Source organism: Myotis myotis, unplaced genomic scaffold, assembly GCF_014108235.1.
Source record: "Myotis myotis isolate mMyoMyo1 unplaced genomic scaffold, mMyoMyo1.p scaffold_m19_p_11, whole genome shotgun sequence".
NCBI lineage: Eukaryota > Metazoa > Chordata > Mammalia > Chiroptera > Vespertilionidae > Myotis > Myotis myotis.
This window is the reverse complement of record NW_023416315.1, coordinates 10,654,192-10,677,420: the sequence shown is the minus strand read 5'-3', so window position 1 is coordinate 10,677,420 and position 23,229 is coordinate 10,654,192. Positions and strand designations below refer to the sequence as shown.

Here is a 23,229-nt window from a genome sequence, read left to right as displayed (position 1 = left end):
AGTCTTCAGTCTTCACTTCGGCTGGAGCCTTCAGTCTTCGCTCTGCGCCTGTGTATGCAAAGTAACCGCCATCTTTGTTGGCTTAATTTGCATAGTTGCTCTGATTGGCTGGTGGGTGTAGCAGAGTGAAACCTATTTGCATGTATCTCTTTTATTAGTGTAGATATAGATTGCTGTGCTCAATTTCCCTAGAAATGTAAAAATAACAACAAAATCCAAGGGTAAAGGTTAGTTGCACTGCTTAAGTAAAATCCTTCTAATGTTGCTTAAGGAAACTGATGGTGGTTGAAAAGATCATTCCAGAAAAATGATCTACAAAACTTGAAAGTTTAGGCAAAAATGTGGAATTGAGAGAGGGTGCAAAGAGAAAGCAATCATTCCAGAGACTGGATCATTCCAGAGGCTGGTGGTACAAAATGAAATTCTAAGGGAAAAAAATGACCTCAAAATAGAGGGCAGGAGTTGTGCCAAAGGGGAGCGAACTGAAGACTGAGGAAGGGCGCCAAAAGAAATCTTGACTATGTGTACTTATTCCTACTATGCTGTCTCTCATCCACCTATTATTTCGTTCCTACATCAGCCTTGAAAATCATGCAGCAGCTGCCCAGTGAGCAAACTCTAGAGAATGCTTTGCCATGATTTATATTCTAGAAGGAAGGCTAAGGTCATGTGGACATGTAAAAAAATAGGGGCAGGTGGGAGATCTGGGGTAAGAAAATAGACTAGTTGAAGGAATGGTGACATTAATTTTTTTAGAGACCAGGAAGCAAAGGAATGAATGGTGAAGAGAAGTAGAGAAATCAAGAAAATAAAACTGTAACAAAGGAACGAACAATAAGCAAGAGAAAGAATAAGTCTTAGCAGAGAGAAAAGGCAGAAGTGTAGAATTGAAGTAAACCTACATGTTGCAACAGCATAAGTGGAAATATGGTAAGTCTAAGTAGGAGTGGATTCCTCTCGATTTTTCTTGATGAGCATTTTCTTTTGGTTCTGGCATTCTGGAGGCACCAGGTATACAGTAGCCCTCATCCCCATTCACAGTTTCATTTTTCACAGTTTCAGTTATCCATGGTCAACTCTGGTCTGAAAATATGAAATGGAAACTTCCAGAAGAAAACAATTCGTAAGTTTTAAGTTGTGCACTGTTCTGAATAGTGTGATGAACTCTCTCACCATCCCACCCCGTCCTGACTGGGACACAAGTCATCCCTTTGTTCAATGTCTCGGCTCTGTATACATTAGTCACTTTGTCACTCAGTACCTGTCTCCGTTATCAGATCAGTTTTGGGGAGTGGGGAGAACACACTCACATAATTTTATTACAGTATATTGTTATAATTGTTCTATTTATTATTAGTTATTGCTGTTAATTGCTTACTATTAGGTAATCTCTTACCTAATTTATAAATTAAACTACCATAGGTATGTATGTATAGGAAAAAACATAATATGGTTCATACCATCCACAGTTTCAGGCATCCACGGGGGGTCTTGGAACGTATCCCTCTTGGATAAGGGGAGACTGCTATGTTATCTCTTCTCACCTTAAACATTGCAAAGGATTGACTGAATACCAGAGGTGACCGACACCTCCACTTCTATCTTGGTTCTCTTTGTAACATTTATCTCTCAGTATCCTTTGTGGTTTAATGATTAAGAAATTAAGAACATCCCTATCCTACTCTGGCCAGTATGGTTCCATTGGTTGGAATGTCGTCCTGCACAACAGAAGGTGGCGGGTTCAATTCTTGGTCAGAGTACATATCCAGGTTGTGTGTTCTATCCCCTGTTGGGGCATGTGTGGGAGGCAACCAATTGATGTTTCTCACATTGATGTTTCTCTCACATTGATGTTTCTCTCTCTCTGAGATAAACAACAACAACAACAACAAAACCTCAAACAACTGCAACAACAACAAAGAACATCCCTATCCTAAGAAGTTGGGGACTAGGTCTAATTTGTGGTGATCTGTTGTTGTCTTGTACACCAAGTGGGCAGCACTGGGAAAAGGGCAGGTCTAGCTGGTCTCTGATGTAAGAAGGCAGACAGACTTAGAGGGTTGGAAAAAGCAGGATTTTATGGAAATTTGGTGGGGACAAGGGAGAGTAGAAGAGGTGACAGTAATGGTGAATATTTCACTTAAGGAATTTTCTTTCCAAAATTCTATTGTGGAAGTGGGAGTAAAAATTAGTTGAAATACTTCCTGCCCTTTTCCATTTGTTTTCCATTACTCTAACCTTAAAAGTATCTGCCACCCACACTGATGGAGGGGTGGTTTTGTTCATGTTATTCTTATTTTTGGGTGTGCATGTCTTATATTTTTATTGATTTCAGAGAGGAAGGGAGAGGGAGAGAGAGAAACATTGTCAATGAGAGAATTATCAATCAGCTACCTCTTGCATGCCCCCCACTGAGGATCCAGTCCAAAACCCAGGCATTGCCTTAATCAGGAATCGAACCATGACCTCCTGGTTCAGAGGTCAAAGCTCAACCACTGAGCCACACCAGTCAGGCTCATGCTATTCTTTTTAACCTGAATACAAGATGACTTCTGTTTATATTAAAATCCTTCTACCATCTTCATGGAGCCTTCCTCAATTCCCCAACAGAACTCACCCCTCCTACCTCTTTATAATCCTCTCATATGAGAAAATAACTAACATTTGCTGGGTACTTACAAAGTATAAGTCAATAAACTCTCACAAGACATTATCCCCACCCCCCTCCCCATACAGTACCATTGGAGAGTTCTCAGAAATGCATGACACAAAGAAATTGCCACTTTCCCAAGGCCACACCTAGTTGGAGGTAAGGGATGGAGTAGATGGTAATCCAACCGGAACTTGGCGGTACCTAAAAATGTATGCCTCTTCAACTAGGTGGACTCAAACAGTCACCCCAGATAAATTTTTATGCATTTAGTTAATTTTTAAAAACACACTCTGTGCTGCATTGAAGTCATTTATATGTGTTTGTGTTTCCCACTAGATTATTAATCTTTGAATGCCAGGAAGCAGGTCTTATTCAAGTCTCTGTATTATCCAGAGTGACTACCAGGAGGTACCTACATATTAGTTGTTAGTTGAACAACTTAAAACTACTTTTGTGTTTTTATCTTCACACCCCTCCTGCCATTGCCATGTTAGACTTGGAGACCAGTCTTTCCATTCTATTTGGGCAGGGACTTAGGGTTCCAACTATACTTTTCATGTCAAACTGAGATGCCTGAATTCATGCTCTCTGGAGACTTTTCATTATGGGGGCTCCTAAGAATGGTTTTGCTGATCAATTTGACCTTGGTAGGAGGATGTTAATCAACTGGGCAATGCCAGAATCACAGTGTATTCCACAGCAGGCTAATGAAGGGGCCAAGAACCTTTATTCCTTCATATGAACTTTACCAGCTACTGCCTGGTTGTGGGCAAGTTGCTTCACCTCTCAAATCTCTAGAGTTTTTTTCTTAAAAAGGGGGATAATCATTCATACCCTAAGGACTGCAGTGAAGATGAATCTCAAACCAAAATTATAATACCTACCACACCCTTTCCCAACATGGTCTTCCTCTCGATTCGCTATCTCAGTAAATGGCATCACCGGATGCGCATTTTGTGCAAACCAGGAAAAATAGCTCCCTCTTCTTCAAGTTCCATTATCAATAAACCACCAAACTCTGTGAATTATACTTCTTATCTTGAAATCATCCAATTTCCTGCATCACCAGCACTATCGCCTTATAACTAACTGGTTTCGCCAAATCCACTTTATCCCCTTTTATTGCTCCCCCACCCCTAACTTTCCACTGCAGCAGAGACATGTTTCAAAATTAAATGTGGAAGACACTGCTTAAAGTAGTCTCCGTGGCCTTGCGGTGCACCTGGCTAAGGTAGCGAACCTTTGATGCAACCCAGGAGACGCTGTGTGCTCTGGTCTCTCTCTTCCTTGCTGTGCCCCCCACACACAACAGACTGTCCTCGAGCTCCAATAAGCCATGCTCCTCCCCATTTCCACATTTCTTCCTTCTGCGGAGAATATTTACCCCCACCCAACTTCCTGCTTTCCTGTGTTCTCCTAGCATCCTTCCAATTTTAGTTTATTTCAAGTCAATTGCTTAGGGAAGGTTTGCTGACTCCCCTTTGCTCACATACACACCCAAGGCTAGGTCAATTCCTTCGCTATAGGTCCTTATGTTAATCTTTTGCTTTTTCCCTTAGCTCTCAGCATAGTTTAAAAAGTTACATTTCTGTGATTTGTTTTTTTTTTTTTTGACGAAAATCTGTCCAAACCGCTAGAATGTAAGCTCTCAGAGGAATGATGTCTGTTTTGCTAGCACATAATAGAATACCTGGCACATAGTAAGGCTCTATAAATATTTATTAAATGAGCCTCATGCTTTATATATGGTAGCCAACATTCAGAATGCTCCTTGATTACCCGCTTTCATACATACAGCTCCGTCTGTGAATTCAGAGCAGGTTTAAATCATGGCCCTGTGTATCTTGGGCAATTATCTGCCTCTTTGTTTTGAATCTCATCTGTAAAATGGGAATAATTGTATCTGCCTTACTGAGCTGTGCTGAGGATTTAGTGAGCAAATGCAAGTCGGTGTCTGACCCAGTGCCTGGCTCAAGACTCCATCAGTGTGGCCTAGTAATGGTTGTCATTAGTATAGACCAGATGTAAGCCACCTGGAAGTAACCCACGTTGTCCCTGTGCCGGCCTGGACCATGGCAATTTAGAGGATGGAGCTTCCAAGAGGGTCTTAGGCCTCATCCTGCAACCTGGACATCCCCCACCCCTGCCCCTGTACCTCCCTGGGGAGGCGCCCAAAAAGCTTAGATCCCAGAGGAGGGAGGAGCCTGCAGCGAGGTGGAGGCAAGTGGCCAGGGGGCTGCGGGATGAGGTGCATGGAGGCAGCCCCGCCCCAGGCTTCCCCCTTCTCCGGCTGTAGGAGGTGCAATTCTGCACTCTCGGCGCCTGGTATGACAGAGCTGCTGGGATGGGGGGTCGGAGCGAGTGGAAGCCCCTCAGCTCCCCCCTCTTCCACAAGTTTCCCTGGTGCCCCCACACTCCATGCGTGTCAGGCGTGTGCGTGGGCAGAGTCCCAGGAAGGCGACACCACATGCCCTCTGCGAGCCCGCAGGCTTCAGGCCAGTTTGGCACCGCCCAGGCTGGTTCCCCCAGGGCTGGGGCCCTGGGATCCCGGTGCCGCCGCCGCGCCTCCCTCTCCTCCCCCGCCAGGGGTGGCGACGGACTGGCAGGCGGAGTCCGGTTCTGGGGTCGCTGCGGAAACACCCCGGTAGGTCCGTGTCTCCAGGGGCATGGACAGGTTTCAGCGTGGAGTGTGCATTTTAATCATCATTAGGAGGACGCTTAGCCCTCCGTTTCCAGGAGGGCTACCAGTTAGTGCACGGTTTCACTTTGGGGATGCTGGGGTGTGTGTGTGTGTGTGTGTGTGTGTGTGTGTGTGTGTGTGTGTGTGTGTTTCTGTTTCACTGGGGATGCTGGTGTGTGTGTGTGTGTGTGTGTGTGTTTCTGTTTCACTGGGGATGCTGGTGTGTGTGTGTGTGTGTGTGTGTGTGTGTGTTTCTGTTTCACTGGGGATGCTGGTGTGTGTGTGTGTGTGTGTGTGTGTGTGTTTCTGTTTCACTTTGGGGATGCTGGGGTGTGTGTGTGTGTGTGTGTGTGTGTGTGTTTCTGTTTCACTTTGGGGATGCTGGTGTGTGTGTGTGTGTGTGTGTGTGTGTGTTTCTGTTTCACTTTGGGGATGCTGGTGTGTGTGTGTGTGTGTGTGTGTGTGTGTCTGTTTCACTTTGGGGATGCTGGTGTGTGTGTGTGTGTGTGTGTGTGTGTGTGTGTCTGTTTCACTTTGGGGATGCTGGGGTGTGTGTGTGTGTGTGTGTGTGTGTCTGTTTCACTTTGGGGATGCTGGGGTGTGTGTGTGTGTGTGTGTGTGTGTGTGTGTCTGTTTCACTTTGGGGATGCTGGGGTGTGTGTGTGTGTGTGTGTGTGTGTGTCTGTTTCACTTTGGGGATGCTGGGGTGTGTGTGTGTGTGTGTGTGTGTGTGTGTGTGTGTGTGTGTCTGTTTCACTTTGGGGATGCTGGGGTGTGTGTGTGTGTGTGTGTGTGTGTGTGTGTGTGTGTTTCTGTTTCACTTTGGGGATGCTGGTGTGTGTGTGTGTGTGTGTGTTTCTGTTTCACTTTGGGGATGCTGGGGTGTGTGTGTGTGTGTGTGTGTGTGTGTGTGTGTGTGTCTGTTTATACGTGGGGCAACTCCTAATGAGAAATCTATGAGACCTCAATCTCCTGGAGCTTTCTTTTAAAGTTTTGAAATTTCCTTATGTTAAGTTCCCTTTATTTAATTTTAAAGCTATACTACGATGCCATAAAATACATAATAGTATATAGTCAACATTAAACATTGCTAATAACTTCCCTACCTCTCCATCTTAACGTTAGTTTTGAACCTTGAAAAAGCAGCCCCATTTTAACAACACAAAGTTTTCCTGTAAGCTTTTTTTGAAAAGTTGGGGTAGGCCAAGTGATAGCTTAAAGTTAAAAAGTGGACAAATGCAAACTTCAGTAACTCCACAAAGCTACCAAATTAGTGGATACAATCTACGGGTTTGGATTTTCAAAGAGCAACTTTGCAATATCTGTCAGGTTGTATGGAAAATCGGGTTCTGATGTTAATCCTGAGAGGGTTAAGTAGCTTCTAGATTATGTTCATGCTACCCTTACAATAGCTGACCCAAAACACATCGACCACCCACATCAGAGTGTGTGGGACCAAATAGCTTAAATTAAATGAAAAAAGTTGAAATATTTGTCATGATGTTACATCAGTTCAGATGAGCTGCAAATAAATGATTTCTTAAACTTTTAGAACAGTGGTTCTCAACCTTCCTAATGCCGCGACCCTTTAATACAGTTCCTCATGTTGTGGTGACCCCCAATTTCATTGTTACAAATTGAACATAAAACTTATACTGCTGGTGGTATGGGTGGAAGAGATCTATCAAGGAAATTTTTCCAAACCAACAGTAATTATATAAGTATTAAACTCTAAAAAAAAAAAAAAAAAATTGAACATAATTAAAGCATAGTGATTAATCACAAAAACATTATGTAATTATATATGTGTTTTCCGATGGCTTTAGGTGACCCCTGTGAAAGGGTCGTTCGACCCCCAAAGGGGTCGCGACCCACAGGTTGAGAACCGCTGTTTTAGAAGATGAAAAGTTTAGTGACTACTGTTTACACACTTTGAATATTTTATATTTGAGTGGTCATCACAGTTTCCACAAATGATTGTATACATCCATTTTTATACAGCGAATGTTAAGGTACCTTTGTTATGCGAGGGTTAACATTTAAGCTTTCCTAGGAAGGTGATGTTAACTAAAACTGCAGAGATTACTGCCTATTGTCGAAAGGTAATTTAGAGAATGTGAAAATAAAATCATTAGGGACAACTTAAGAGAAGTAGGATATTTAATTATAATTGAAAAAAATTATATGGTATGTGGAAATCAAAGTCTCAATTAGCACATGAAAGAGTTAATTTTGTTTTTGTTTTTGTGTTAAACATAGGTTCCTAGAGCATTAAAAAAATCCTCTTAGGTTTATTAAACCTTTAGTGAAAGATCACAGCCAATGTTTTGTCTTTGGTGAATAGCTGTTTGTCTCACTTTATTTACTTGGTATTGGATATTTGTCAATGTCATTTCATATCTACAGAAAATTCTTACGCTCTATAGAGGTAGTGAATGTGTGTGTGCGTGCCTGCCGGAGGTCACATGACGGTTTCATCCTATTTGGTGGAGCAGCTTGACTTTTTTTCCCCCTTGCTTTTGGTGATGGTTGTGAGTACAGAAGTTGATTGACAGATGCATGCCAGAAACCCCCATTCTCCTTTTCAAAGACAACATATGATGGATTGCGATCTCTCAGCCCAGCAGAACACAGGGACCATGCAAGCTGTAATTGGTCAGGTATGGAGTCAGCCATTTCTCAACTCCCCCTTTTTTTCCGCAAGGGTCTCACCATATCATTCACATAATTCATATTTACAGTACCATCTTTCTATCTGTATCTACAGTTACCTGCCAGGGTAGTGCTGAAAGTGCAAAAGGCAAAAGGCACCCATTAAATCTAGCCAGGAAACCTCAGCTTAAAACTTCATGGCGATATTTAAAAATTAAAACTCAGACAACAACAAAAATCTATTCTAGAACAAACCTAATTTACAATTTGGTCTGAATGTTTTAAAACAATCTGTTTTTAAGAATTGATTTCCTGTGGATATTGTGATCTTGGAAAAGAAAGTGTGAGGCAAGAATAAAGTGTTATGTTTCCTAGGTAGTAGTTAAAAATGTTCTGTTCAATATTTTTATTTTGATATTTTTTATATTCTCTCCTCTCTCTCTCTGGAAAATATGAATATATACGTACACGTGCGTTTACTTCTAACCCAGGAGATGTGTGATCGAGCCTGGTAAATGTAGTAGTGGTCCTGGCTGCTGCAGAGGGGCAGGCTGCAAATTAAACACTGACACAATCTAAAAGGTCCAGGTGGTCTGCTTGCGTTTCCTAATGCAATCCAGCACCACAGCTTTAATAAACAGCTCTATTTAGTTCCTCCTCCCGGTATCCAGGGAGGTGAACTGGTCTGGGCTGCCGTGATGAAATGCCAGAAGAATCTCTCTCAGAGGCCTCAGGAGCTGATGTTTAGAGCTTTCCTGTTCTGTCGTCTTTGTCTTCCAAATGGGTCAGTGAGTCTTGCTCTTTCGGTTCCGTGCTTTCTGTTGCATCGGTACTTTCTGTTTGTGTGGAAATGTTTGCCTTGGAAGCTAAGTCGGGGGAGGAAAGGATCGTTGTATTTTCATTTGCTTTCAGATAACTGAAGTGGTGAAAGGAATGCTAGTGTCCAGCTGCAAAGGAAGGGTGATTTTTCTGACGATTGGTGGGGGTGGGGTGAGGAAAAAGAGAATATATGGGGTTTGTTTGTTTGTTGTTGTTGTTTTGTAATGTATTTTTTGACCAGCATTTTCCTAAGTTCTCTGTGCTTACTTATGAACTATTAACTTAGCATTCAGAATATGGTTATGAACATTGATAAACTAACTCCTAAAAGTTGTGGGATTTTTTTTTTTTTTGCACACTTTCCAATCAAGACATCCTGGCAAAGTGATGGCATAAAATTTGTTGGCTGTATGTTAATAGTATGGGGAGAAGATAAACCATCTTAATCGGTTTTCAACAAAATTACAGCAGAGCACTTTAGGGTTCTGAAAGCACATGGTTTATTAACACCAGCATGCTTCATAATGTACTTTTAGATGGAAAATGTCAGATATGTTTCCACAGGCTTATCCTCTTTTAAAAGCAGAACAATATTATTTTAAACTTTCAAATTGGTTTTGTTATACAGACATATATAAAGTGAAGTCTTCAGGAATATATTTTTCAGAAGAAAATATGTAAGAACTGATTTTATATACTGTTGATATGCATTTCAGTGTACATGTTCAATGATGAGTAAGTATATGAAATATAGATTAAATAATTAAATTTGGCATATAGGATTAAATAAATATTTGTTTAAAGACCTTTTTGTATGTAAATAAAGCGAATTCCTGAAAACTGTTTTGACCTGTTTAATGACACTTTACTTAGATTGCAAGATATTCTCTCTTTCATATGTCATAGTATGATCTTAATACTGTACAAAATTACTGTGTTTTAGTACCAAATAAGAAATAGGATTTTATTCTGTATATATTTTTCTTACTTGGGGAAAGAGATGGGTGAGAAAACAGGAGATGTACTTGCAATATGTCATTTAATAATGTTTATTGGAAATAATTGCAAAGGTGAATACTTTTGAAAGGTTCTAGTATATACTTTAAAAAAGGAATCAGTATACACTTTACAGATACCAGACTTAACTTCTAATTTGTCAGGATTTAAAATTGGTTATTATTACATAGTTCTCTATGTATTTTGTATGTACTCTAATTTTTAAAGGCTCAGTAGGTCCAGGAACTATATATGCGATTTACTTGTTATGAATGTTTTATAAAAATAATTGTGTCAAAGTCTTCTGAAGATTTAATTTCTCATAAATTATTTGTTTAAAAACGCAGATACTTAGGTCAAGCTAGTAAATTATAAAAGCAATTGTTCTGAAGGTTGTAAAATTTGCTCTACTAAAAATGCTCCTAACAAACTAAAATGCTCCTTATTTTTTAGAACGGAAACACTAAGTATTCAAAAGGACAGAAACATGGTATACTGTCCCATATGCATACATAACAGTCAGAAAACATAAATTGAAACTGTATCTATACATATACAAAGAAAGAGGGCATGCAAATTTGAAATGATCTCCTTTTAATTGTTATAGCACAGATAGTAATATTGACCCAAATGACTGCTCCTAACTGTAAATAAAAGAACGTGAACATATATTTTATTGCTTTGCAGTCACCCATAATCAGAAAGAGGTGGTTTATTTGTCCGCTCTGGATTTCAGTATCACTTATACCTACTCAGCAGGTGCGAAAGTCCCATTTGATCGTGAAACTGTTTATGTGTGTTCCTTCTCAAATACATATTGCAATAATTATTTTTGTCCTTTTCTTTTTCTGTTCTCAGTTCTGTTACTCAATGGCTTGGGGTTGGAAGAGCAAATAACCAGTTTTCAATGGCATTTTCCATTCAGGAGACTGATAGATTCCCTTGAAATATGATCGTTAGTCCCCCCCCCCCCCCATTCATCCCTAGGATCAAATATCCAGTTGCTTGCACTGGAGGGGAAGGAGAAGACCTCTGGGCTGCTGGCCATGATCCAGCTGGGGAGAGTGTACTGTCTTCATGGAGCAGATATTGCTCAGCTCTTTTCCGCAGGACCCTCCCCCAAGCACGCAATTAAGCAGTCTAATACTTATACTTCCAGCCTCGCATATCAGGATCAAGAAACTTGGGTCATCCATACAGTTTTGGGAAATAAATCCAGATTTTTGATAGTTATCTGTAGCGAGCCTTCTAACCCTTGGAACTATAGGATGGATTATTACTTGCGAATGATTTTTAAAAACACTTCAAACTAAACAGTAAAGCAGAGGGTTTGAATATCATTTAAAAAGGAAGACTCGCACTTCCCCCTCTCATAGTCACTATATGTTTACTGCATCTTTTCCTTTTTTGCAAAACTGAGCTTGTTAGGGACATATTAGTTCATCAGAATTACAGACCTCCTGATTTTCTTTTTCATCTCACACAGACGGGTCACCACGTCCAAGCCTCCTTCTGGCACGTCTGTCCCTAGAGGGCCCTTGACCAGCCTGCCATCTTGATGCGCAGGCCTGAGGGTCTGGGCTGGCAGCACATATCTATATATTGACATCTGCAAACATTACAAAACAGAGGGTATTAAATTGGTTTTTAATAAGAAAACAACAGATGAGGCAAATTAGATAAAAATATTTATTGAGCGTATCTATGAATGCTTTGGGGAATGGGAGAGACACCACAGGCTAAAAGTGCTCATGGGTGCACCTGCCGTAGACATGGCCAAATTATAGTGCAAGAGCGAACAAATCAGATTTGAGAACATTGCAAGTGCAATCAAAACCTTTTGCCATTTTGCTTACCAGTTACATGGGTCTTTTCTTCAAGGTCTAGTCAGACATTTTAAAGTGGTTGAAAGTGGCACATTAGAAAGTGAATGCAGTTGTCCCGGACAGATGCTCAGTGTGCTAATAATGGCTCAGAGGGGGAGTGAGGGTAACAGTGCATTTGATTTGACAGCATCTCAGTGCATGTTTTCTCATATAAACTAGGGCACAAAAATATTTTACTGTTCAAAACAACTTTGTGTATCATTTTATTTTCCCCTCACTTGTTCCAAAAAAGTATTTAATGTGACTTACCTAGAACATACTCAAGCTGATGCGAAGAGAAAGTGGTCTAGGGAAGGGGACCTGGCAGGAATAACATGACTGCAAATTGTTCTCAGTCCATTTAGACTGATTTTCATCCCCTCTGTATGAAAATTACACTTTGGGGCTAACCTGACCCTGTTTTACACATACTAAGCATAACTCATATGCTCCTAAAATTCATTTTTATAGGTGTCATGTCATTTCAACAAACATATATTTTGGGGATGTGAAATTGTTGTTTGGATTTAATACCTTTTTTAGGGTATTACAGGTGAATAACATAGTAGGAAAATACAAATTAATTAAGGATTATTCTTTATGAATACAAAATAGTGCTAGTATTCATTTTTTAAGTGTGGGAGTCACTAATATTAAATTTATTCCATGTATTTCTAATTGACCTTACACATTTCATTCAGTACTCCACCTCTACTTAGAGGAAGTTGATGTTAGTTATTTATATTCTACTAGAGCCCCGGTGCACGAATTTGTGCACAGGCGGGGTCCAGCTGGCCTGCCCTGAGCGGGGCTGACCGGCCGGGGGGGAGGGGATGCGGGAGGTTGGCTGGCCGGCCCCGCCCCCTTATGAAAGAAAATTTGAATGTAACATGTTTATGTGTAAAATATGTAGTAGTTGTTGTAGATGTGGGTGAAAAAACGCTCTTTGTTAACTGTTTCTTCACTGTGTAAACCGCATTTTATCAAATAGTTGAAAGCATCTTTCTGTTTTCATCCTTATTATTTACCAAAATTAGAATTTAATGTCTGCAAATACTGTAGAACTCCACTTTTCAATTGCATTGTAATATCCTATGAACTGTTGCTTTTTTCTAACATTTGATTGAGTAAAAAGTAAGGTTGTGAAATAAGGAGAAAATTAAAAGAATCGGGCTTGAAGAAAAAGTATGCAAAAAACTAAATGTTGACCATTATTCGAACACTAACAGAAAATACAAATTATGCAACTTTTACATTAATCTGTATTTTGTGGCCAAACTTTTACTTGGGAGATAATAGCTGTTCTAAATATAATTCTAAACCCCCATTTGTGTTCTTTTTCTCCTTCCCTCCCTCCCATCTTCCCTCACTCTCTTTCTCCCTTCATTATTATTAGTAGTAGGAGTGGTTGTAGGTGAGATGTGTGCCCAATAAAGTAAATTACTGGGCCAAGCCTTGTTCTGGGATTGCATGCCGATTACTCACTAGCTATGTTGTCTTGATTTCATCCAAAATTTGTTCCAATTTTATTTTTTACAAATTTCTTCTAAATCTTAGGTTGAAGAAGGCCTTGTGTGAGACTGTCATTACATTTCAGTAAGATCCTTTTTCCCCCTATTATTTTCTTGTTCTTCCCATTCAACAATGTGAGCCAGTTATGGCAAAATTGTCTAATTTTTATTTGAAGACTTTCTTCCGGGTTTGCCCTATGCTTGTGTTATTTCTTCACCTCATCCATAATAGACTATATTGTCATTTCAGAGCTATCACTCCTTCTAAATCAGCAGTTCTCAACCTGTGGGTCGCGATCCCTTTGGGGTTCGAACGACCCTTTCACAGGGGTCGCCTAAGACCATCAGAAAACACATATATAATTACATATTGTTCTTGTGATTAATCACTATGCTTTAATTATGTTCAATTTGTAACAATGAAATTGGGGGTCACCACAACATGAGGAACTGTATTAAAGGGTCACAGCATTAGGAAGGTTGAGAACCACTGTTCTAAATATAAAAGCATTGTATGTAAATAGTCACTTACATACAATGCAAACATTTCTGATTATTTACGTCAAAGGCTGCTCTTTAGCTGTTAAAACACTTTATTTTTCAAGTTGGCTGGCTTCAGAAAATAACTTTTGTTTTATCACTTGCTTCAAAACCTTCTGAAGACAGAGATTAGCAGTTGGTACTTGAAACTGATTCCTAGTGAGCTGCAGGAATCCTTACTCCCTTCAGCAGCATTTTTCTAACCTGAAGAGCAAGAAAATTGAGGATCAAGAGAATATTCTAAATTTAACCTATTTTCAGTTGTTGTTTTTCCCTCAGGGGGTGGAATATTCCCGTGAGAAGAGAGACCTATACAATTTCCAACTCCCGCCTCCTAAGGTCAAAGATACAAAATAGCGTGTTGAAAAGGAAATAGTCACTCACATGCATTGCTCTGGTATGCTGCTCTTTCCCTTCACATCATTTCTCCATCAGCTTTGCTTCTCTTTCCCACTGTAATCCGGAGTGAGTTTGATGAGTAAAAAGTGGAAAGTGAATCCTTGTGGGCTGGCTGGGCAGCAAAGGGCACTGGAAAGAGAAGGCCTGAAGCAAAACAAAGCAAAACGGCAGCAGAAAACTCACCACCACACTTGCTTCTGTAGTTAGTATTTTTGTCGAGTTATTTCGTGAGTGTACGTCATCTCACCTAGCAATTTTAGATCACAGAAGTAAGCAGTAAAACAATACTTTAGGCCAGGACAGAAAATTAAAAAACAAATCAAAAAGAAAAAATAAAAACCTTCACAGGGCCTGTGCCATGGAACATGAATTTCAAAATTAAGCAACCCCGTGTTTTTTGACCTTTTTACAAGAGTTTAATCAGTGCTTGGGTGTTGTGAAATAGCAGCCCTATTAAAAATAGATGCTTCTGGCTATTAATATGATGTTGACTCTGTTTGCATATTTTAGGACTTTGGTTTTTTCATGAATAATTAGAAACTATTTTAAGTAGAAAACATTTATCCTTAGCCCTTGAAAACTTAAAGAAACACATATACTTTAAAAAATTAAATGCCTATTAAGTGGTGTTTTAACATAGATCAGAACTCACTCAGGTAAACTCTTGAAATGAATAAAGCGCACCATTTACAGAGAGGTTAGTTTACCGTGCAGAATTCATATACAGATTCAACAAAATTGAAATTATTGTTGAGAGTGAGAGGTAATATTGCAACGACACAAAAGTATGGATGCCAGAAACTCGAATGGACATTGAAGCTGTCTGAGGAAACAGGTAGATGTTTCTTAGATCTTAAGCTGCATTCCTCCAAAACCGAAGGCCAGCTTGGGCGAGCGTGGAGCCAGGCACACAGCTCTGGGCTGTAACAGGCCAGACTTGCTTCCGACAGAGCTGGTTAACTTTGTCAGCCTTCAGTAACACTGGGAAACAAGGCTCTTTCAACCTTTTGGGGAAAAGGTTGAGAGTTGGGACAAATGTAAAATGCTGCTTAATGCGCACGAATAAAGACAAGACATCAAGCTCATTTCGCTTAGTGTCAGTCCCGATGATTCATCATTATGGTCAGGGCACACTGTGGTCTCTGGGCTGAAACAATTTTATCCATTTTTTTTTTTTTTTAAAAACACAGAATGTTCCAGCTTGGATCTTATATCCTTAGGGTTACAATATTGAATTCTGAATCGGGAAACTTAATCTTGCAGCCAGATTTGACAAGATGCTGTTTGAATGGTAGGCAGAAGTGATGATTGTGGGACAAAATGCCCCAGGTCAGAATTTGGGGAAAAATAAGAGATTCTGTGGAAATTTGGCTGTGATACATGAACCCCAACTTTGAAAATTTCTCACTATTCATATCAGCAGATGGTATTCTAGGGTCTAACAAGCAGAACACTGGTGTATTCATTTTCTCTGTCTCAAATCTTTAACAGAGTGAGTTTTTACATATTCTTCAATGTATTTCTTAGTGTATTTCTAATTTTGTTAATATAAAAAGTGTTTCTAGTAATATTCAAAAAGTTTCTGAAACATAGGGTAGCATTATTACCCAAACAAGACAATCATACTTGGTTTCTTGGCAAAATGTTAATACTGAATTCAGGAATTAAAATTGTTTCTTTTTTGAAAACTTTCCATTTGTAAATAGAACTATGTCTAGATTTCCAGGGACTAAAGAATATAGAGTAAAAATGAAAATGAGGCAATCTAATTAGTGAAAACACACATACTCCTTAGACCTTTTAGGAATATTTGATTAACCTCTAATAATCTAAAAATATTTTAGGTCTCTGTTTTTAGTTTAATACATGAAAAAAATTTTACTTAAAATACTGCTCCTCTCCACTATGTTGTTCAAGTGAATGGAAAAATACATTGCAACTTCTGGAAATAAAGATTCTTGTAGAAATCTCTGTACATAGTTGATCACTATACTGTAAAGGAATGACTATTGTGGTTATTTCCTTCCAAAATCAGGGGTGCTTTGTTTTGCAATGTACTTCCATTTTATAGCTACTTCCTACCAGTGCTGAAACGTATCAACTGAGATTGCTTTCTCCCTTTCTACCATTATCCATCAAATAGAATGTAAGCAGCTAGTTCAGGCAGAGCTAGTGGAGCATCTGTGTAAAACCTGCAGAACATGAACACAATTGTTATATGCAGATGATTGAGGTGAGTTACATGGTGGAATCCTATGAGTCTTTTAAACATTAAAAACAATGTTTTTATTGATTTGAGAGAGAGAGGAACAGAGAGAGAGAGAGAGAGAGAGAGAGAGAGAGAGAGAGAGAGAGAGAGAGAGAGAGAGAGAGAGATATCCATTGGTTGTTTCCTGCACAGGCCCCAACAAGGGATCAAACCTGCATCCTGTGTATGTGCCCTGACTGGGGAATCAAACTGGTGACCCTTCGGTGAATGGGATGATGGTCAGTCAACTGAGCCACACCAGCCAGGACTTAAACATTTCTATTAAACAAATTATAAAAGTAATACATGCTTTATAACAAACAATTTCAACAGTACAGGAGAGTACAAAGTGAAAAGCAAGTGCCCTATCATTCCACTGTCCACAAATAACCAGAGTCAATAACTCCTTTTCTATCCTTCCAGAAATTTTCTATGCATATGTAAAATTAGAATAAAAACTTTTTACAACCTGAGTAGATCCATAGTATGCATAGAGATCTGCAACTTACTTTTTTTAAAAAAAAATATTTTTATTGATTTCAGAGAGGAAGGGAGAGGGAGAGGGAGATAGAAACATCAGTGATGAGAGAGAATTATTGACTGACTGCCTCCTGCACGGTCCCTGCTGGGGGTCGAGCCCACAGCCCGGGCATGTGCCCTTGACCAGAATCGAACCAAGACCCTTCAGTCCTTGCAGGTCGATGCTCTATCCACTGAGCCAAACCAGCTAGGGCTGCAACTTACTTTTACATTTTAAAAACATGTTGTACATCTCATATTACTACCAATATTGTAGTAATTGTCTGGTAGTCCATTTTATGAGTTGTTTAATCAATTATTTTTCTTTTTTTAATTGAGGTATAATTAATGTATAAAATACTAGTTTTAGGTGTACACCATGATTCCAAATTTGGATATATTGCAAAATCATCACCATAGTAAGTAACCAGTTTTCTCTTGATGAGTGTTTAGCTTTTAAAAAATGTTAGTCTCTGCAGTGGCGCTAACAAGTAGAGGCATTTAATTTCTTAGCATAAAAAATTCCAGAATCTTCCAAATGGGTGCAATTTTAAAAGTGAAGGATGGCTTTATGCCACAAGAATAGATAGTTGACATTTATAAAATGAATACTCAAGCCAACTAAAATAGCAATAAGGATCACAGTATTTTACTTCGTAATAAAGAAGTAAAAATAAAAGCTAATGACCTAAAGCACCAGTTCTCAAGCAGGTCCATTGTGACTTTAAAACCTCTATGTTTATTCCAACCAGCGACTCAACTGAACAAAATGCATAGCGTATTTTCTTTCATGGGCCTCAATGCTGTGTAAAAAGGTAATTGACAGAGATATATGTTTTCAATGCATTATTCAATTAGCAATCCTAGATTAGTGAAAAAAGAGACCAGAAGAAATTCATGGTAATTCCTGTCAATTAAATTCCAGTTTTCTGTATTTCATATTGACAGACCAATCTTTCAACCATGATTCATAGGTTAAATAATGCAGCCAGTGAAGGGCTGAATCCAAATTAATCCAACGTAGCCCTTGAATTCAACTAGTTTCGGGTTTTGGTAAGGTAGACAAAAGATATACTAAAATGTTTAAGAGAATGTGAAAAACTATGGTGAACATTTCTTTTAGGATCTGTCTCTGCTCATCCTCTTAATCACACCACTTCACAGATGCTAGGAAGAAAGTGAAGTCGGTAATAATGAGATCTTATATCTGTATACAAGATGGAAGTATGAGCTGACAGTGATATTTTTCTCAGAATTGATTCCGTGGAACTGCTGGGTGGGTGAGTGTTTGTTTTCTCCCTCTCTGGCCTTCCCCACAGATGCTGGTCCAAGTACCCTGGTAGGAAATGATAATGTTTCGTTTATAGATTTAAAAGCAGCAGCCTCCCTCAGTGGAGGCTCAAAGCAGGTCCTCAGGAGCAAATTGTAGAGCATGCCATTGAGAGTACTGCTCTCAGGTGAAGCTTACACCTGTGAGAAGTAGCGACAAGTCATCATTCCCATTTATGGAAGTGGAAACTGACTCAGAGAGGCCATGTGTCTTATTTATAGCCACCTACTGAGTAGAAGTGAGGTTTGAAGCCCAACATTTTTTCTAAGACTCTTTTCCTCTCCACCAGTTTTTAACGTTGGCTGCCTTTTAGTACCACGTGGGACAACCTTTGAAAAATATGATATGCAGGACCTATTCCCAGAAATCTGATTTAATTTATCTGGGTATTGGTATTTTTAAAAAGATTTACCGGTTATTCTAATGTGTTGTATCATAGTACCTCTTAAAATGAGTGAAGGTTATTTGAAATAATAAGAAAGGAGGCAGTGAAGATTAAATAAGGCATGTTTCCCCTTCCCCATCATAAATTCACAGCAGAAAAAAAGAGTGGAGGTTAGTCTGGTATCTGGGAAGGTTTAAAAACAAGTTTATATTTTATTATACGTATACATAATTTATAAAATATTTACATTTTATATGATATATGTTTTAATGTGTATAAAATATAACTAAGTTTATATTTTAATAGTCCTCACTATTTGAGATTAGTACCCTCACTCTTTTGTCTTTCATATTTTAATTGATTAACATTCTATTTATTATCTATCTATCTATCTATCTATCTATCTATCTATCTATCTAACTGATTAACAATCTTGCCTGAATCCGAATTCAAACATTAAATTTACAAGATGAGCTTGTTTTCTCTCTTCTTTCTTCATAAAAAACTCAAGTAAATTCTAGCCAAATGGGCATTGGCACATCTAAACTAATTTTTATGAACTAATTATATTGTTGTAATTAAGGATTAAGGTTATGGAAAATCAGTGATTGTACCAAGGAGGTATTTCTTAAACTTTGGAGAACTTTTTTCCCCCCTTTATTTAATTTAGTTTATTCATTTTTATTGTTGAGGGTATTACAGATGTCCCCATTATCCCAGCCTTTGCCCCCCTCTGCCCAGCTCCCAGCCACGCAGGCCCTCATGGCGCTAATGTCTGTGTCCATGGGCTATGCATATATGCATATAAGTTCTCGTGGTATTTATTCTATTACAATTCCATTAAAAAAATTTGAAGTAAATAAAGGATATCTTTCATCCTGCTTAACTGTTTTCAACTAAATTTCTTTCTGTCAAATGGCATTTTTAACATTTCTGGTCCTGGAGACTATAGTGAGGCTGAAAAAGAGAAATCTGTTCTCTATTCAGTAGTTTGAAATTTTCAGAAAACAATGATTTCATTTGCATTTCTGTGTTTGGATGTAGGACCAAGTAGATTTTACTTTTAAATATCTCCTTTACCTTTTACACATAATTCAGTTACGTTAGAACTCATAGGTATATGGTTAAGAAACAAGGTGATGATTTGGTGAACTGTATCACCACGATCTTCAACACAGTGCTAACCACTGAGCACACTGGCCAGGCACAACTTGAATTTCTTGACCCTACCCTTGCAATCCTAGTTTTCTTACCCTTCTTCTATTTAACTCACTGCTGCTGCTTCCTCCTCTCCAGAAGCAAGGCCCTTCCTCAGTGACTTTGTCAGTTCTCTGCATATGTATTCTCGAATCCACTTCCTGCCTTGACCACCTGTGTCTACACAGATACTGGGCTTCCCCCTGGCAGGCATCATGTTGGAGTCTAAAGACATCTTTCTACAAACCCATCCATTTAATGAACTCATGTTATGTGCTAGACAGTGTTCTAAGAACTTTATATGCCTATCCATCTCAATGAAATAAGTGGCAAAATTGGGATGCAAACTTAGTCTGACTCTTCTTGACTTGCTAATGTCTGCAAAGAATGTCACAGCCTTGCATTCACTCAACCTTGGAACCTCAGTCATTTTTTTAAAAAATGTATTTTTATTGATGTCAGAGAGGAAGGGAGAGGGAGATAGAAACATCAACGATGAGAGAGAATCATTGCTCGGCCGCCTCCTGCGCACCCCACACTATGGATCGAGCCCGCAACCTGGGCATGTGCCCCCGGCTAGAATCGAACCCGGGGCCCTTCAATCCCCAGGCCGACACTCTAACCACTTAGCCAAATCGGCAAGGGCTGAACCTCAGTCATTTTTGCTTCTCTGCCTTGCCCTCCCCTCTTTAATGAATGGTCACAGCTCATGGAATCTACCTGGGTTAAAAATTCTCTTTGTCCGTTCTTGCTTCCACCCTCCCTTTCAAACTTCTTTTCCTGCCCCCTGGAATATTGAACTAACCAACCCACTCCTAGTCTTCCTGTTCCTATGTTGCCTGTACGTCAGTGATGTTCAAACATTTCTGCTTTCAGATTTTCTGGTTGAAGTTGGGGGAGAAACTCAGATTCCTATCTGCCCTGTGTTGACTTTGTCTTCCATGGTGGCTCCTGCTGCCTCAGTGGAAACTCAGTGTAAAACCTCCTATTGAGCCAAATATCGGATAAGTTCCTTAAGACACAGCTCTGAGCGTATCCCTCCCTGTTCTGAAGCATTCAGTGGTTTAAAGACTTGCAGGGGTCCTCAAACTTTTTAAGCAGGGGGCCAGTTCACTGTCCCTCAGACCGTTGGAGGGCCGGACTATAGTTTAAAAAAAAACTATGAACAAATTCCTATGCACACTGCACATATCTTATTTTGAAGTAAAAAAACAAAACGGGAACAAATACAGTATTTGTATTTGCATGTGGCCCGCGGGCCGTAGTTTGAGGACCCCTGGTTTAAAGACTTGCAGATAAGGCCAAGGGAGCTCCCAGTACCTTTCCCAGGTTTGTTTATGTTCCCTCCCTCCCTCCATGCAGACTCTACATTCTAATCCACAAGAACTGGGCCACTCACCTGTCTCAAACATCTGCAGTTTCCTTCCTTCATATCTTTTAATTTCCATCACAATTCCTGTTTACTTAAATCCCGTCCATCTCTCTGAAACAACGGCATCCCCGGGATGCCCATTAGTCTAACCATTTGGACCATGAGCACATTATGCCTCATTTTGGCCTCCATCTTCTGCTTTGTATTGGGGTTATTGTAAACCCGTGTTCCATTTCCCTTGAGGCTAACCTCTCCAGGGCTGTCCCCTTTCTATCTCTTTGGTTCTAGCACTAAGCACATAGCCATGTATCTAGACTTATTGAACACAGCGTATTGAAGCTAGTGAAAGACGATTCGTTCATTCAACAATTGTGTATTGGGCATTTGTTAGGCAAATATCTAGGCCCTGGAGATGCAAGGTCCCAGCTGTTTTGACACTGACGACAGGTATGGATACAGGTGAGCAGATGGGATGAAGTCCTCCGCTGCAGAAGTATGACCTTCATATGGCTACAGGAATTTTAGAGGAAAGAGGGCACCAAGTCCACCTGATCCAAGCCCCTTGTTTTAATCAGAGGTGAAATGATGTAACCAAGGTCAGTAGCCAAATCTAGATGAGAGAGACTCATTCTCAGGGCATTCTGTCACACCTCTTAGGCTGCCTCTGATGGGTCCTAGGCATGCAATCAGAAAAGTGGGCAAAAAGTTTGCAAAATTATCTTTATATCCTGTTTTCTTTTCTAAATCCTAACTCAAGGATATGTTTAGAGAGAGGGAGGAAAGGAGAGAGAGAGAGAGAGAGAGAGAGAGAGAGAGAGAGAAAGAGAGAGAGAAACATCAATGTGAGATAAACATGGATGGATTGCCTTTCCTAGGCACCTGCAACCTAGGCATACTCCCTGACTGGGAATCAAACCTACAACCTTTTGGTGTATGGGGCAACACTCTAACCTGCTGAACCACCTGGCCAAAGCTATATCCTATTTTCTGTGACCATTTTTAGAATAATTAAATCTCTTCTCTCTTTTTTCTTTCCCTCCCGTCACTACCAGCAAACCACCTCCCCTCCCAACAATCCCATGAACAATATACACATTTACTATTGCCCTGCTACTTGTAAATGCCACAGTTAATAAATTACCTGTGACATCACCTAGATCCTCAAACTTCCTGAGGTTAGGAGTGGGGGAGGGAGTGTTCTCTCAAGTTCTTTATCAGGTAAACCTAGCTTGCATGGTCTTAACTGACTAAGATGTACTAGAGTGGGTGTTAATTTAGGCAGGTGGGGTTTCAGCCAGTTCCCAATGAGAGAGGGAGTTTACATGACATGTCTCATGTTTAAATAGCATAGCTATATCAAGACATGGGCATATTTTGACAGTTATTGAGATTTCATGGGGTATATAGCAAGTCATTATGTAATCTGAACATATATAAACACACACACACACACACACACACACATATGCTCTGTAAAGTATTTTTAATTCAAAGAGAACGCTTGGAAAAATGTAAGCAGTAAACATTTTTTGAGCGGGGGCGAGGGGGTGGAAAGGGGTTATTGTGTTAGTTGTTTTAGGGTGAATTGGAAGGGGACAAGGAAAGACAGGGTAGGCCAACACAGTCATTTAAAGACCCAGCAGTGGGAAGCCCAGCTGTGGGCATTGGAGGGTTAGCTCCCGGAGACAGTTGCTGGAGTTGAAGTAGTGGTCATTTGGGCGTAGTTTCTCATAGCATTTCCACGTTCCATGCTTCTCCACATGGCATTTGAAGAACACGGTGGGAAGCTTCAGCTGATTGGCCACAGAAGAAGGAACTCCCCGTTCCTTGTAGAACAACCGGAGGATCCCCGAGGGTATAGCCTCATATGAGCTGCCCGAGGCAGGGTTCTCACAGCTTCCAGCACAGTGCTTTCACACAGAAGGCTCTCAGTGCATGTCTACCCAGTGTGTGCACGCATGGGGTCTCCATAAAGACATGCTCCGAAGCTTTGTGGGTGGTTCTTACTCCATTTTCACTTCCACTCCAAACGTGCAGCTCCCCCAGCAACAATAGCGTGTGCC

The 23,229-nt window shown here is 40.0% G+C and overlaps 1 protein-coding gene across 1 annotated transcript in view; it reads left to right on the top strand.

Annotated features, from left to right (window-relative positions):
- The first annotated feature begins 7,888 nt into the window (after positions 1–7,888).
- Positions 7,889–23,229, top strand: part of POU6F2 (POU class 6 homeobox 2) — a 398,488-nt gene continuing 383,147 nt past the window's right edge. The window contains exon 1 of the mRNA XM_036326978.1: positions 7,889–7,993. Coding sequence (XP_036182871.1) covers positions 7,889–7,993 — 105 coding nt within the window. The remainder of the gene's footprint in view (positions 7,994–23,229) is intronic.